Raw genomic sequence first — 15,728 nt, 5'->3', positions numbered from 1 at the left:
GAATCAATTGAATTTGATAAAGGACCACATTATTTTTTTGTAACTTTGGCTCCAGGAACAACACACCACACACACACACACACACACACACACACACACACACACACACACACCTCTACCACCTTCAGTGAGGGTCCAGGTTAAAGGGGCACACAGCTAACTTGTATTTCCAGATATTGGATAGAAGAATTTAAGATATAGTCTTTGTGTTCCCCATGACCTGTCTCCACTTTCCAAAGTTAGCCCATTTAACAGTCCTCTACCTTCTGTCTCCCTTGTCCTGCCTAGCTTCCACAAGCCTAGTTATTTACTAGTTCCTTCTTTTTCCAAACGTGTGTCTGTGGCCCATTGCTATATTGTTGACATCCAAATAGTCCTGGAATTTTGGTGTCAATATTTATTTGATACAGGATGGCCAGGGGCAACAGAATATGGGCTGGGTATCAGTTACTCCTATTTATTTACACAAAATACAGTGATGTCAGACCTGAGGCACATACACAGCTTGGGCACTTCTGAAAGGTATGGGAATGGTTATATTAGTCTTACAAACACTCAGGTCAGCAGGGGTCAGAGAACAAGTAGAGGAAAAGATGACTGGTATTTTCTGGAGTCAACAGGCTTTGCTTTGCCTTGTGCTGTGCTGTGGTGAGGGATGAGGTATAAATGCAACCAGCCAGAGGGCCCCCAGGACAGCATAACTCCCAAGATTTTGTGCATGCCTCTCCAAGATGAAGCTGCCAGGCCAAGAGGAGTTTGAACATTCTGGTGCTCATGGAAATGTTCTTGCAGAGGAACTGGACAGTGGCCTTGGCCCTGGTCCCAGTCTTGGTGGTCCCTCAGACACAAACAGTGAGGAATCGGGGGTATCCAAGGATCCTCTGCTCTTCATTCAACTAAATGAGCTGTTGGGCTGGCCTCAGGCACTGGAGTGGAGAGAGACAGGCAGGTGAGTGGAACCTGGCTAGTTCTACAGCATTCTTCCCCTCTCAAATTAGGATTTTGCCCATGTATTCTTTCCATAAGACTCAGCTTCCTCTACAATATGGTTTTGAGTTCTCTGAGACCCAGTGAAGGGTGACTGCTCAGGGGGAGAGATTTCTGTACAAGTGGGTCAAAGGCAGCCACACTGTCCTATGTTCTAGACATGGGACAGTCTCCCAGTAGCACTATCTTTCCCTTCATCACAGGTGGGTGCTGTTCGAGGAAAAGCTAGAAGTAGGTGCAGGCCGGTGGAGTGCCCCATATGTGCCTACCCTGGCATTACCCAGCCTCCAGAAACTTCGAAGCCTGTTGGCCGAGGGTATCGTACTGCTGGACTGTCAAGTTCAAAGCCTCCTGGAGCTTGTGGGTAGGATTGGGAGATATTCCATTCCCTGGGAATTTCCCCCCAAATCTTAGAATCTTCCAGAGCCTATTTCACCTCCATCCTACCCTAGGGACTTCCTATTTCTGTCACAGAGATAGTTTTGGAAAAGTAGCTGAGGGCAGTGACACATGCCTTCAATCTCAGTACCTGGTAAGCAGAGAACAGGGGACCACGGAAAATCAGGCAGCCCAGTTTATGTAATGAGAATTATGCTTGTCTCAAAGCAACAGAGAGGGGAGTTTATTAGCCTTTTCATTTCCTGAGACTCCAGAAGTAAAGACTCAAGGAATGAGAAGCAGGGAAGGGAGCCAGTGGCAAGACAGAGCGCTCTCTGGAGGGGGTTTGAACTTCATGTCTATTCTCAGAGCAGGTAATCAGTGGGGAGTCACTTAACCCGGAACTGAGAGGGCAGCTCCAAGCCTTGCTGATGCAGAGACCCCAGCACCACATCCAGACCCCAGGCATCAGGCCCTGCAGAGGTAAGAGATGCTTCTTTGGGCCTAGGATCAAGACTTGGAGATGGAAGGCTCGCAGGTATCTTCTATGTGTCTTGAGCCAGTGGTGGCCTCGACTTGGCTCAATCCTCAGGCCAAGATTCATGGGCAAGAGGAAACTGCAGGTAATGGTGAAGGCAGAAGAGTGGGAGTGCCAGGGCGGTATCAGCCAGGGCTCTCCAGAGGGGTGTACTTGGCAGGTATTGTGCCAGGAGCTTTACATGCAGTATCTTCTCATTTAATCTTCAGTTATCCTGGAGACTTGTATCACAACTATCACCAAGTTGGCCTGCCCCTAAAGCTTGTGCTCAGTTTAATCAATATGTACTACTGTTTTGTAGGGTCTAATGCTTTCAGAAATGCTTCTCATGATGAGGACACCCCCTCGAAGGTTTGTGGTTCTTCCTTGGGCAAGGCTGGGAGGATGATAGGAATTAAGAGATCCACCTTTCACCAGGCTCCTCAGTTGAGTTTCTGCCTAAGTAATATCTCATACTCTGCCATCCAGCACTGGAATCCCTTGAGACAGAAGCTGCCTCCAGGAGCTGAGGCAGCAGCAGTGTTGGCAGGAGAGCTGGGTTTCCTAGATCAACCACTAGGGGCCTTCGTAAGACTGCGGAATCCAGTGGTGCTGGAACCTCTTACAGAGGTGATCTTGCCTAGCAGGTGAGGTGACTGAGAGTCAGGGCTCTTGGGCACAGAAGAAGGGCTTTTACTGAGGAGGGTGGAGTCATTGGGTCCAGTTCACTAAGAGTGTCTAGGAAATGCCACCCAGAGGTCATTCTGAAGAGCTGGCATATACTTGAGCAAGTAGGGAGGTCAGAGCCAAGTGGCAGAAAGCTACTCTTAGCAGACACTGCTGCCCTATGAGAAAGCAGCCTGAGGCCCTATTTCTTCCTCAGGTTTTTCTGCCTCCTTCTGGGTCCTCCCACCCAGGGAAGGAGCTACCATGAGATGGGTAGGGCAGCAGCTGTCCTCCTCAGTGACCCGGTGAGTGGAGCATTCATATAGACTCTGATCAGAAATAACAGTGAGGCTGAGTGTGGCTTTGTGTTCGTAACATGGGGCCTGATGTTTCCATAGCTACTGATGTAGCTGCATTATAATAGGCCCAGAATGAATGAATGCATTTGTGGGTAAATTATGAATTTCTCCTTGTGTATGGTTTTGTGAAAACACATTTAAGAGTCCAAATAATGCATTAACTGACCTCTCTGTGACCTTAAATGCAGCAATTCCAGTGGTCAGTTCGTAGGGCAAGCAATCTTCATGACCTTCTGGCGGCCCTGGATGCCTTCCTACAGGAGGTGACAACTCTACCCCCAGGTCGGTGGGACCGGACAGCCCGGATTCCCCCGCCCAAATGCCTAGCCTCTCAGCACAAAAGGTACCTGGGGTACTAATTCCACAGATCTTCCCCTTAGTTATGGGTCTACAGCGCTCCCCAGTTTGGCATTCACTTTGTGGTGCTGTGACCTGGATCTATCTTCTACCTGACAGTGTGAGGGCGCCTTAGCCGCCACCGCAGTAGCCTCCAGGGGGCGGGGCGTCACATACTCTGGAATCAAATCTCAGGTTGGCTGGAGATGTCAACCCACCCGGGGTTCCCTTTCTGCTCAGACTCTGCTCAGAAAGGCAGGAAGTCACCGGCTTCTCCGGTGGGAGTGCGGCCCAGGCAGGGGACAGGCAACACCATGGACAGCACACACCCGGTCCAGAGTTGCAAAGGACAGGCAGGTGAGGGGAGCTGGGTGGAAAAAAGGGTTGGGATCCTGTGGAAGTGTAACAGGGACATCAAAATGTGCAGGCAATGCGGGAGGGGCTCTCCTGGATACAAAGAAAAGCAGCGTGCAGGCGTGGGGGCGTGGAAACATGGATCGCTGACTACCCTCGGGTGGGAGGCTGTTTGGGGGTCTTGTCCAGGACGTGCGCCGGAAGGCATGCTGGTACCCAAGCGATTTTTTGGACGCCATACACCCTCAGTGTTTCTCAGCTGTGCTCCACATTTACCTGGCCACAGTCACGAACGCCATCACTTTTGGGGGTCTGCTGGGAGACGCCACTGAAGGTGCCCAGGTGCGTGGGTTTGTATGATAAAGGATTGGCATAATCTTTGGTGTCTCTCCTGCCTACTAACCTCTTGGGACTGTGAGTGGGGCTGAGACATCCCTGGAGCTTGGACTTCTATGTTGGGATGCCAGGGTCCTATGAAGAGCTAAGTCTACTTCCAGGGAGTGCTGGAGAGTTTCCTGGGCACAGCAGTGGCTGGAGCTGCCTTCTGCCTAATGGCTGGCCAGCCCCTCACTATCCTTAGCAGCACAGGGCCAGTACTGGTGTTTGAGCGCCTGCTCTTTTCTTTTAGCAGGTAGGAGGTCTCTCTCATCTCTACAGTCCATTGGTGGGTGAAGAGGAGAGGGTGGGGGAGGGCTGTCTCTGGCTTTGAGGAGCACCTGCCCTTGGTTAGGTTGGGCAGCAGCCAGCCCTGACTGTCCTCACTCCCACAGAGATCACAGCCTGGACTACCTGCCCTTCCGCCTGTGGGTAGGCATCTGGGTGGCCACATTCTGCCTGGTGCTGGTGGCTACAGAGGCCAGCTTGCTGGTGCGCTATTTCACCCGATTTACAGAGGAAGGATTCTGTGCTCTCATCAGCCTCATCTTCATTTATGATGCTGTGGGGAAAATGCTGAACGTGATTCGTGCCTACCCAATCCAAAGGCCAGGATCTCCTGCCTATGGTTGCTTCTGTGAATACCCAGGCCCAGGAGGTAGGTGAGGGAAACTGGTACCTTGGCCAGGTGAGGAAAGAGGTGGGAAATGGGCTGAGTTCAGGAGAATGTAGAGTACTTATCCAATAGCCAGAAGTCTTCTTTCTGGTTCAGGATCAGTTACAAAATAAATCTATGGAAATCCCAGGATCGTCTTTATTTCTGACAGCCGTGAAAGAAGAGTATGGGTTAATGGGCTTCCTAAGAGTGAAGCCAAAATTAGACTTATCCACCCAAGGTTGGCAGTACTGAATGGGAGACTGTTTTGCACCAGAGGAGCAGAACTAAATACACCAACTATGCAGCTTACTCTCCAGAGAAGAGAGGAAAGGGAGTACTAGGCATGCCTACCTTCACTTCTTAAAGTCCCAAAGCAAATATATCACAGTCCCTGGCTCCTGAGAGAAAGTAGATGATAAGGTGGAGGGATTTGGAATGTTATGCTTGCATAGACCCGTCCACATGCAAGGTAGTACCAGGAATGGGGGAAGGAGCCCTTTGAATGGAGGGGGCAGTCCAGGGTGAGACAGGGTCTCATGTACCTAGTATGGTCTCCAACTCACTAGGTAACCAATGATAACCTTGAACCCCTGATGCTCCTGCCTCAGCCTTCAACTGCTGAGAGTATAAGCATGAGCCATCAACTACCTAGCTAAAAAAAAACTTTTCTAACTCTGTCTGATTTTACTAGTCCTGAATGAGACCACCTCTTGCTCTAGACACATAGATCTGTGAGCTTATGCATTTGGTCCATGTTTGATGAGCAAGTATTGTGGCTCAGTTTTGTGCTCAGCACCAGAGACACAGATGGTAGGGAATCTGAGAGAGTGAGTGTATGGAGTAGCAGCTTGAGAACACACTGAAGTGCAACAGAATCAGCACAATGATCAGAATCAAGAACTTTCTAGTTCAGGTGGAACAACAAAAGTTTCTCAAGGAAGAGGACTTACACCAGAATTCTCTGCTTCCCAGGGAATGCATCTGAGTGGACAAGTACAAAGCACAAAGACACAGATGTCTTAAGCGTGGTGAGAGCCTGCACCTAGAAAGGCCTGAGAAAGAAAATCCTTAGAGGTTTTCGGCTCTTCCCACCCACAGAGGAAAGAAAGCTTCAATGGTTACTTGGATTTAGCCTATGACCAATCCTGGGTTTCCTGATGTCTCTGTGGGTTCCCCTTCCATTGAGGTGGGTCTAGCAGAGTGGGGCACTTTCGCTGTTGCCCACTGTCCAATACCTCACCACTCCTCTATTCAGCACCTAGGCCTGGTCAATGCATCCTTGCTGTCTCCACCTGAGTGCATCCAGCAAGGAGGCTACCCTCGTGGTCCCAGCTGTCATACAGTGCCAGACATTGCCTTCTTCTCCCTTCTCCTCTTCTTGACTTCTTTCTTTTGTTCCATGGCCCTCAAGCATGTAAAGAGCAGCCGCCTCTTCCCCTCTGTGGTAAGTGACATTTTTCTTTCTGTGTGAAAGGTCTGGTTTTAGCCCGGGATCCTGTCTACAAATGGGAAAGGCTAAAAAAGAAATGGGATGGCAGGCCCAGAGTAAACTGTCCAATATATGGCCAGGTGCGCAAGGTGTTCAGCGACTTTTCCTCAATCCTGGCCATCCTGCTGGGCTGCGGCCTTGATGCCTTTCTGGGCCTAGCCACACCAAAGCTCTTGGTACCCACAGAATTCAAGGTGAGAGCTGGACAGAATGAGGAGGGGAGGAAGGGGATGGTGGAGCCAGTGACTTTGGAGTAATAAGTTGCATAAATTCCATACTTTTCTTCCACTGAGCCTTTTCCTTCACTCATGATAGAAACAGTAAAAAACAGTGGCCTCACAGAGTTGTTGAGTGGTAAAATGAGGTATTTCAACAGACACATGAGGAATGAAGAAATCTGTATATAGTAGCTATTATTATAGGGTAGGTGTTGGAGGATGGGCTCTGGGCAGCAGGCTTGGATTTGAATTCCATTTTTGCCTCTTCCTAGCAGGCTCTAGGCATCTATGTTTTTTGGTAACAGAGTCTCCTGTAGTTCAGATTGACCTCAAACTCCACAGGTAGTTGAACTTTTTTTTTTTTTTTTTTTTTTTTTCTTTTCGAGACAGGGTTTCTCTGTGTAGCTTTGGAGCCTATCCTGGCACTCGCAATGGAGACCAGGCTGTCCTCGAACTCACAGAGATCCACCTGCCTCTACCTCCCGAGTGCTGGGACTAAAGGCATGTGCCACCAACTCCTGGCTAAGCAATGTTTTTGTTTTTGTTTTTTTGGTTTTTCAAGACGGGGTTTCCCTGTGGCTTTGGAGGCTGTCCTGGAACTAGCTCTTGTAGACCAGGCTGGTCTCGAACTCACAGAGCTCCGCCTGCCTCTGCCTGCCGAGTGCTGGGATTAAAGGCATGCGCCACCACCGCTGGGCTAAAGATTTATTTATTTTATTATGTATACAACATTTTGCTTCCATATATATCTGCACACCAGAAGAGGGCACCAGATCTCATAACGGATGGTTGTGAGCCACCATGTGGTTGCTGGGAATTGAACTCAGGACCTCTGGAAGAGCAGTCAGTGCTCTTAACCGCTGAGCCATCTCTCCAGCCTCGCCTTGAGGCTTTTGATCCTCCTGCATTAACCCTCCATGTGCTGTGATCACAGGCATGCACCATCATACCTCCCTGAAAATTTTAGTCTATAAAATGGAGTAATTGATAGCCATTCTCCCATAGGTTGCTTTTGAGTTTACATGTCATAGTGTAAATAGTTACTACAATGCTTGGCACATATCACATTCTCAGTAAATGCTGCTGTTATGGCTTCTTCCTGCCACTGGCATGGCCCTACCCACTTCCATACACTCTACTCTTCTTTATACCCCTCACTGCCAACTCTGATTCAGTAAAGCTGGAGCTCCTTCTGTAGGGCATGACAGTATACCAGACTTTGCCTGGACAATAGGAAACCTTTCCACCCAGACCCCACCAGGGCAGGACAGCAAGAGGGCTCTAGTGGGGGTGGTTTTAGGGCTCAGAATCCCAGATAATCACCTAGGCCCCCTCCCCACCACAGACGCTTATAATCAGAGCCGACGCAGACACACCTAACCCTGCCCTACCTCTGCCCCAGACCGAGGCAGGTCTGAACCTGAGCTGCCCCATTCTGGATGGTGGGGTGGGGTGTGAGTCTAAGGAGGAAGGCTGCGAATAAGAACAAAGCAGTGTGCACAGGTTATATTCACCAACTCTTCTTGGGAGGGGGTGGGGCGGCGAGAACCTAGGTCCAGAACCCTCGGTTCCATCCAGACTAGTCCCTCCTTTCTGCTCTCTTTTAAGGCACTAGGATACACGGAAGGAGGTGTGTGTTTGTGTGTGTGTGTGTGTGTGTGTGTGTGTGTGTTAGTGCTCCCACCTAGAATCTAAGATCTTGGGAGAAGAGGTGGATTGTGGTAGAGTACCAAGGTGGGAATAGGGGTGTGCAGGTGAGGTGTTCCTGGGAGACATTTGCCAATCTGTCCATGGAATGTCTCCTCAGCCTACACTCCCTGGGCGTGGCTGGTTGGTGCCTCCTTTTGGAGCGAACCCCTGGTGGCTGAGTGTGGCAGCTGCCGTGCCTGCTCTGCTGCTGTCCATCCTTATCTTCATGGACCAGCAGATCACAGCAGTCATCCTCAACCGTGCAGAATATAAACTGCAGGTAAGGCTGCCAGGTAAGGCCCTAGATAAGGGACAGAAACTCCAGAGTGGGGTCCAGATGGCACTTCTAGCTTCAAAACAATCCCCATTTCCTGCAGAAGGGAGCTGGCTTCCACCTGGACCTCTTTTGTGTAGCTGTTTTGATGTTGCTCACATCAGCACTTGGGCTGCCCTGGTATGTCTCAACCACTGTCATCTCCCTGGCCCACATGGATAGTCTTCGGAGAGAGAGCAAAGCCTTTGTCCCTGGTGAAGCCCCCCACTTCCTGGGCATCAGGTAAAGCATGTAATCAGTAGGCTGGAGTGAGGAGGGAGCGGCAGAAGGGTTATGGGATGTGTGAGCTTTTGAGCATCTTGAATTCTAAGCTTATGCCCTTTAGGAACTGCAGTGGGGAAAGTAGGTGCACTTGGATGGATGAGGGGCCTCAAGAAGAGCGTTATATAGGTGATGGTAGTGCACACCTTTAATCCCAGCACTTGGAAGGCCAAGGCAGGCAGATCTCTGTGAGTTCGAGGCCAGCCTGGTCTCCAGAGCGAGTGCCAGGATAGGCTCCAAAGCTACACAGAGAAACCCTGTCTCAAAAAACAAACAAACAAAAAAAGAAACCCTATCTTTTGTTTTTTGTTTTTGTTTTTTGAGACAGGATTTCTCTGTGGCTTTGGAGACTGTCCTGGAACTCACTCTTGTAGACCAGGCTGGTCTCGAACTAACAGAGATCTGCCTGCGTCTGCCTCCCGAGTGCTGGGATTAAAGGCGTACACCACCAACGCCTGGCAAGAAACCCTATCCTGAAAAACCAAAATAAATAAATAATGAACTATGGAGTTGAGGATGGAATTCAGTGATAGTGTTCACCTAGTACATATAGGTCCTAGGTTTGATTCCTACAACTACTAAAACAAACAAAACCCACAATGGCTTGGTGAGGTGGTTTAGCGGGTAAAGGTACTTCTGGCCATGTCTCATGATTTCCTGGGATCTAGGTGGTAAAAGGAAAGAACTGACTCCTGCAAGTTGTCCTCTGACCATCACATATACACCAAGACAGGCACATACATGCATGTATGCATGCATGCATGCATACATACATACATACATACATACACATGCACAGTATAAATAAGTAGAATATAATAAAACATTAAAAAAACTCAAACAAAACATAATAACAATGAACCTGAACTGATGAGAGGCCTGGAGCCCCATGTGGGAATGCTTTGCCTTTCCTTTCACTTTTTTACAGCAGGCAAGGGGCCTTTGCCAGGTAACCTATAGAGGGAACCTCTCTTCTCTCTGGATGTCAGATCTGTGCTAGGTCTGGCTAAGGGGTCTAATCTGGGTGCTCCAGGAGCACTCTTAGACCCAGCTAATTCCGCTTTCTCCTCACAGGGAGCAGAGGCTGACGGGTTTGGTGGTGTTCATCCTTACAGGTGTATCCATCTTCCTGGCCCCTGTGCTCAAGGTACATGTTTGGCCAGGATCAGGGCCAGTGCAGCAATGACAACAGATCTGACTCTGGCCAAATACTTATAGTGCTCCAGGAACTGGAGCATTGTTTCAAAAATCCTCATGCTAACTAACCTGGGGAGACACACACACTCCACAAATGAGAAGCCTGAAAGTTAAAGATGTAAAGTAATTTGTCAGTGCCCACCAATTTCTCAGATTAAAAAACCCAGACTTCCAGAGCATGGTGGATTATACCTGTAACCTCAGAGCCAGGAGGTTGAGGCAGGAGGCTTGCTTCAATTTTGAGGCCAGCCTGTGTACACAGTAAGTTGCAGGCCAGCTTGGGCTATAGTGTGAGACCTTGTCTCAAAAGAAAAAAAAAAGTGGTGTGTGTGTGTGTGTGTGTGTGTGTGTGTGTGTGTGTGTGTGTGTGTCTGAGATGACTCAGTGAATAAAGATATTTGCTAACAAGACTGAAGGCCTGAATTTGATATTGTTCCTGGGTGTACAAGATGGAAGGAAAGAACTGATTCCAACAAGTTATTCTCTGATCTCCATGCTTGTACACACACACACACACACACACACACACACACACACACACACACACACACACCATAACTAGCTAGCTATAGAAGAAAAGGTCAACAAGCCAAGCAGCAAAGTAGTCAAGAAGGGTGTGGAAATGTCAAACAAGAGTCACTGGCAGAAGGACAAGAGCAGGAGGTTAGGCAGGGCCAAGGTCATGGAGGCTGGGTACAAGTAATGCAGTTGGAGAGCCAGATGGGCTGGATTAACCACTTGCTAAGTAGGTTGACTCTCATAAATGGTATACCAACCACTGTTCCAGGAATACAGTGGTGATTGCATATGTCTCTATTCTCCTGGGAGTCTGGTGAAAGAGGACAGATTTTTAGAAGTTAAAGCAATAGGATAACTTTAGGTGGCAGCTCCTATGGAAAAAAATAAAGTGGATAAGAGTGCTAGGGCTGGCCCAGCAAGATGGTTCAGTGAGCAAAAGCATTTGCCATGCAAGATGGATGACTGACCTGAGTGCACTCCCTATAACCCATGGTGGAAGGAGAAATCCACCCCCACAGCTGATCTTTGACCTCCATATGCAAGCAGTGGAACAGATACAGTAATAGTAGTAAATAAATATTTAAAAATTTTACGAACAGTGCCAGGGTTACTTCAGATTGAGCAGTCAGAGAAGACCTTTCCAGAGTGAAATGAGATGAATTTTGAGTGGATATAAAGTCCAAGAGAGTAGTATTTGATTGATCGATTGGTTGGTAGAGATAGGGTTTCACTATGTAGCCCTGGCTATCCAGGCACTTGCTATGTAGACCAAGGTGGCTCTGAATTTGTATACGTCTTCCTACCTCTGCCTCCCAAGTGCTGGATCACAGGTGTGTGTCGCGATGCCCAGGCATGAGGAACATTTTAGGAGGAAAGAATAGCAAAGCAAAAGGCTTTGAAAGGGTAAGGAACAAATGCCAGCAAATGAACAGAAAGTGGACAGTATGTGGAAGCATGTAGAGCAGAGGGCCATGTGATAATAAGAGGAAGCTGGGTGTGGTGGCACAATGTAATCCCAGCATCCAGGAGATTAGGGCAGGAGGATGTAGAGTTCCAGGATAGCAATATCACGATGGAATAAAAAGATTGGTGAGGTAGGTGAGGTATGGGTTACTTTGTCTGTTTCCTCATCTATAAAATGCAGACAGTAATAATAATCTACCTCATGTGATTGCATGAAAAGACTCAATGAAGTCAGGCATGTGGGGTGTGAAAGGAAAAGAAAGGCCTGGCAGGCTCCAGTCTGGAGGCCTAAGGTGGTGCACCTGAGAGGCTGGAAGGTAAGCGCCTTTGCTTCTCTCCTCTTCTGCTAGTTCATCCCAATGCCTGTGCTCTATGGCATCTTTCTGTACATGGGGGTATCAGCACTCAGCAGCATCCAGGTAAGCTCATTACAATCACCTAGCAACCCTACTCCTCTTCCCCACATTTGCCAATCTCCCTCATCTCCATTATCCTGCTCCTCCTGGACATAAGGGCATTGCTGCCATGCTCTAGATGGGGATGCCAAGGGAGCCTTCTTCCTTCCCCTTGCAGTGTGTGTAGACAACAGTGACACCCTCCAAATTATCCCATCATCCTGCTTTCTTTTCCTCTCATTCTCCCAGTTCATGAAGAGAGTGCAGCTATTGTTGATACCAACAAAACGTCAGCCAGACATGTTGCTCTTGCGGCATGTACCTCTGAGCAGAGTCCACCTGTTCACAGCTATCCAGATTGCATGCCTGGGTTTCCTTTGGATAATCAAGTCTACCCCTGCAGCCATTATCTTCCCACTTATGGTAACTTGGAGGGGGAGTGTTGAGCAGTTCTGGGAGACTCTGGGCTTGGGAGAGTGACTGAAGAATACTTTTCCCTGGCTTTTCCTGGTTGGAAATCCCAAGACTAAGAAAGATAGATAGGTGGCTGCGGGGTACTTACTAGTCCTAGGACTCTCAATTCACCAACTTTCCTAATTTGGGCTTGTCCACAAACCCCCAAAATAACTGAACTCCTGGAAGGGCAACATTGACACTTTGCTACTCAGTGGGGATGTCTGTTAAGACCCACAGGATTTGCAATAGGACCAACCTGGTTACTACATGCCAGGTATGTGACCTCAGGGAAGTTACTAATCTTTCAGGGCTTCAGTTGCCTTTTATGTACAGTGGGAGTAAATTGGGTGAGTTTTGCTTGTAACCCCAGTGCTTGAGAGGCTGAGGCAGATGGATCATATACTGTCTTAAAAATCAAAACAAAATAAAACTGAATATGGTGCTGAACAACTGTAATTCCAGCACTCAGGAGGTGGAGGCAGGGGAGATCACCCCAATTTCAAGGCCAGCCTGGTCTACATGGTGAGTTCCAGGCCAGCCAGAGCTACACACTGAACTACACAGTGAGATGTATCAAAAAAAAAAAAAAAAAAAGGCTAGGTATAATGGTGCACACTTGTAATTCCAACACTGACACTTGAGATTAAGGATCTGGAGCTCAAGGTCATCCTTAGCTACATGGCAACTTCAAGGCCAGCCTGAGGTACATAAAACCTTATCCCTAAAACAAAGCAATAGTGAACACACAAAAATGGGTCTACCTCATAGAAATGTGTCAGCACTCAGTGAAATAATAGGAAGCAAATAATAGGAAGCTGCTGTTGCTGACAGCCCTGGGGCTTGTTTCTGTTTCTGCAGTTACTGGGCCTGGTGGGAGTCCGAAAAGCACTGGAGTGGGTCTTTTCGCCACAGGAACTCCTCTGGCTGGATGAGCTCATGCCAGAGGAGGAGAAGAACATCCCTGAGAACGGACTGGAGCCAGATCGTTTGTTCAGCAGAAGTGACAATGAAGATGTGAGCTCCTGGCTAAGTCCTTCTAAGGGGAGGGAGAGAGGTTGAGAGACTAAAGTCTGCTATCTCCATTTAACCTCAAGACCTGATCAACATAGTCATTCCCTTTGTCTCTGTATCAATATAGGGAGAGTGAAGGGCTTAGGGAAATCTTCCCCCACAGGCAGAACTCTGGTTTATGGGCTAGGCACACAGCCCTGTGAGTTACCTTCTCAACTCTGAACTTTTGTTTTGAATGTGAATTCCTGAGTCCCTTTATTTATGCTTCTTTCTTATTTTTGTCTGTTCCCAAACAACTGTCTTTGGATATTTCTTCCACAGTCAGAACTGATGTATCAGCCAAAGGCTCCAGAAATCAACATCTCTGTGAATTAGTTGGAGTCAGAGTGTGGAGGCCCCGGGAAACAGACATAAGGTGAGGGTGTGGGGCAGAGTGCCCGTGGTGTTGGGAGAGGAAAGGTGTGGGGCCAGATCTTGCAACCTTCTGTTTGCTGGATGGATATCCTTGTTTTCTACTCATATTCCTCATGAACTCTGGAATTGTGGAGGAAGTAGAAGGAACTTCCCAGAGGGAAGAATGAATTCCCAGGGGCAGTTCTGAATTTTTGCCAGTAGAGGGAGTTCAAGCTTATTCCAATCAGATCCCAGGAGATGAGTTGCAGAGAAGGAAGATGAGATGCCCAGGAGGGAAGAATGGGAAGGACAGAGGGAAGAATAAAGCCTATGCTCCCTTCCTCTTCCAGGAGCCTCCTCCCTGAGTCATGGTAAGAACCATGTTCCCTCCAGACAAGTTGAGGGTTTTCTAGCTCTTGGTCTTCTAAACCTTCCACTTTATTCACCCATGCAGCACTTGTGATTTTTATCCATATAGAATAGACAAAACAACCATAGCCCCTGAGCTCAGGAAACTTAAACTGGAGTGGGAGAGGCAGAAACATGGGCAACTCTTAGTGGGAGACTGCTGGATAAGGAAAGAAGCCATGAAAGCAGAGAACTCTTGCATGGAGGTGCGGTAGGAGTAAGAAAAAGTTTAGTTAAAAGTAGCCCATAATTTGAAATCTGAAAATGAACAGAACTGAGCCAGTATAAGATGGAGGGAAAATATTATATGCAGATGCCACACCATGAGCCTAGAAGCTGAACTTTCCTTAGGGATAACAAGGCACCTCTCTCCATACTTCTACCTGTCCAAGAACCTCCCCACCACTTGAAAAGGACCTTTTCTTTCTTTTTTAATTGAGAAGGTATTACTATATAACCTAGCCTGCCCTCTAACTTGTGACCCTTCTGCTATATCCTGAGTGTGGAAAGACCCTATTAAAAAAAAAAGTTGTTTTTTTTTTCCAGAATAGGTATTCTCTACCTAACACTTTTTTATGCACATAAAATAAACTTTATTATTTTATTGATTACAAAAGTAAATGAAGTTACTCTAAAGTACTGAAACATTACAGAAATTTATAATTTTGAAATTGAAATTTACTGGAAATAACCACTACCCATATTTTCATGTTTGATACTAAGATTTATTTCAAGGAGCTGGGCAGTGGTGGCACAAGCCTTTGATCCCAGCACTCTGGAGGCAGAGGCAGGTGGATCTCTGTGAGTTCAAGGCCAGCCTAGTTCAGGCTGTCCTGGAACTTACTCTGTAGACCAGGCTGGCCTGAAACTCAGAGATCCACCTGCCTCTGCCTCCTGAGTGTTGGGATTAAAGGCGTACACCAACAACAACTGGTGTTTAATATGTTTATTAAATTGAATCATACTGTGGGCTTTCATAACATACCTGTTACTTAATATCCATTGGATAGTTTATCAACATATATATCTATCTCATTATCTATTGTCTTAGTAGCTTTTCTATTGCTGTGATAAAATACCATGACCAGATCAACTTATAAAAGAAAAAAAAATTTTTTTTTTGGTTTTTCGAGACAGGGTTTCTCTGTGGCTTTGGAAGCTGTCCTGGAACTAGCTCTTGTAGACCAGGCTGGTCTCGAACTCACAGAGATCCACCTGCCTCTGCCTCCTGAGTGCTGGGATTAAAGGCGTGTGCCACCAACGCCCAGATCATAAAAGAAAATTTTAATTTGGGGCTTCCAGTTTCAAAGAGTTAGAATTCATGACTGTCACAGTTGTAGCATGTCAGCAGGCAGGCAAGCATGGCACTGGAACAGTAACTGAGAGCTCACATCTTCAGTCACAAGCATAAGGCAGAGAGAAAGAGAGAGAGAAATCCAGAAGTGGTCCATTGTTTTGAAACCTCAAGGCCCACCTCCCGTGACACACCTTCTCCAACAAGGCCACCTCTCCTCATCCTTCCCAAACAGCTCCATCGACTCGGGACCAAGTATTCATATATATGAGCCCATGGCTATTCTTGTTCAAACCACCACATATGCATGTGACAAATAATTTTATAAGTTGAAAAAGATAACAAAGAGTACACAAAGCATCTTCTGCAAGTACAAGAATTTCCATAGTGTATATACCTAGGAGTGGAATTGAATAATAATGAGTATGAAAATGTCACAATAAAATCCATCATTTGTATATAAACTTAAGG

General features: G+C 47.4%; 2 protein-coding genes across 2 annotated transcripts in view; one reads left to right on the top strand and one right to left on the bottom strand.

Annotated features, from left to right (window-relative positions):
* Nucleotides 1–15,728, bottom strand: part of Hbegf (heparin binding EGF like growth factor) — a 50,390-nt gene that overhangs the window by 22,649 nt on the left and 12,013 nt on the right. The gene's annotated exons all lie outside the window — the stretch shown is intronic.
* Slc4a9 (solute carrier family 4 member 9) lies at nt 732–13,537 on the top strand. Its single transcript, XM_035440191.1, is given in 22 exon segments — nt 732–949; nt 1,111–1,172; nt 1,175–1,351; nt 1,735–1,848; nt 2,205–2,254; nt 2,372–2,529; nt 2,766–2,853; nt 3,096–3,250; nt 3,484–3,600; nt 3,765–3,939; nt 4,095–4,228; nt 4,368–4,630; nt 5,603–5,658; nt 5,886–6,074; nt 6,200–6,313; nt 8,145–8,306; nt 8,404–8,582; nt 9,696–9,768; nt 11,651–11,719; nt 11,945–12,118; nt 13,010–13,165; nt 13,484–13,537. Coding segments are annotated over 22 exon segments (2,937 nt in total).

This window comes from Cricetulus griseus, chromosome 2 (assembly GCF_003668045.3).
Source record: "Cricetulus griseus strain 17A/GY chromosome 2, alternate assembly CriGri-PICRH-1.0, whole genome shotgun sequence".
In the NCBI taxonomy this organism is placed as follows: Eukaryota; Metazoa; Chordata; class Mammalia; order Rodentia; family Cricetidae; genus Cricetulus; species Cricetulus griseus.
The sequence above is the reverse complement of the archived record's forward strand: the minus strand, read 5'-3'. Positions and strand labels throughout refer to the sequence as shown.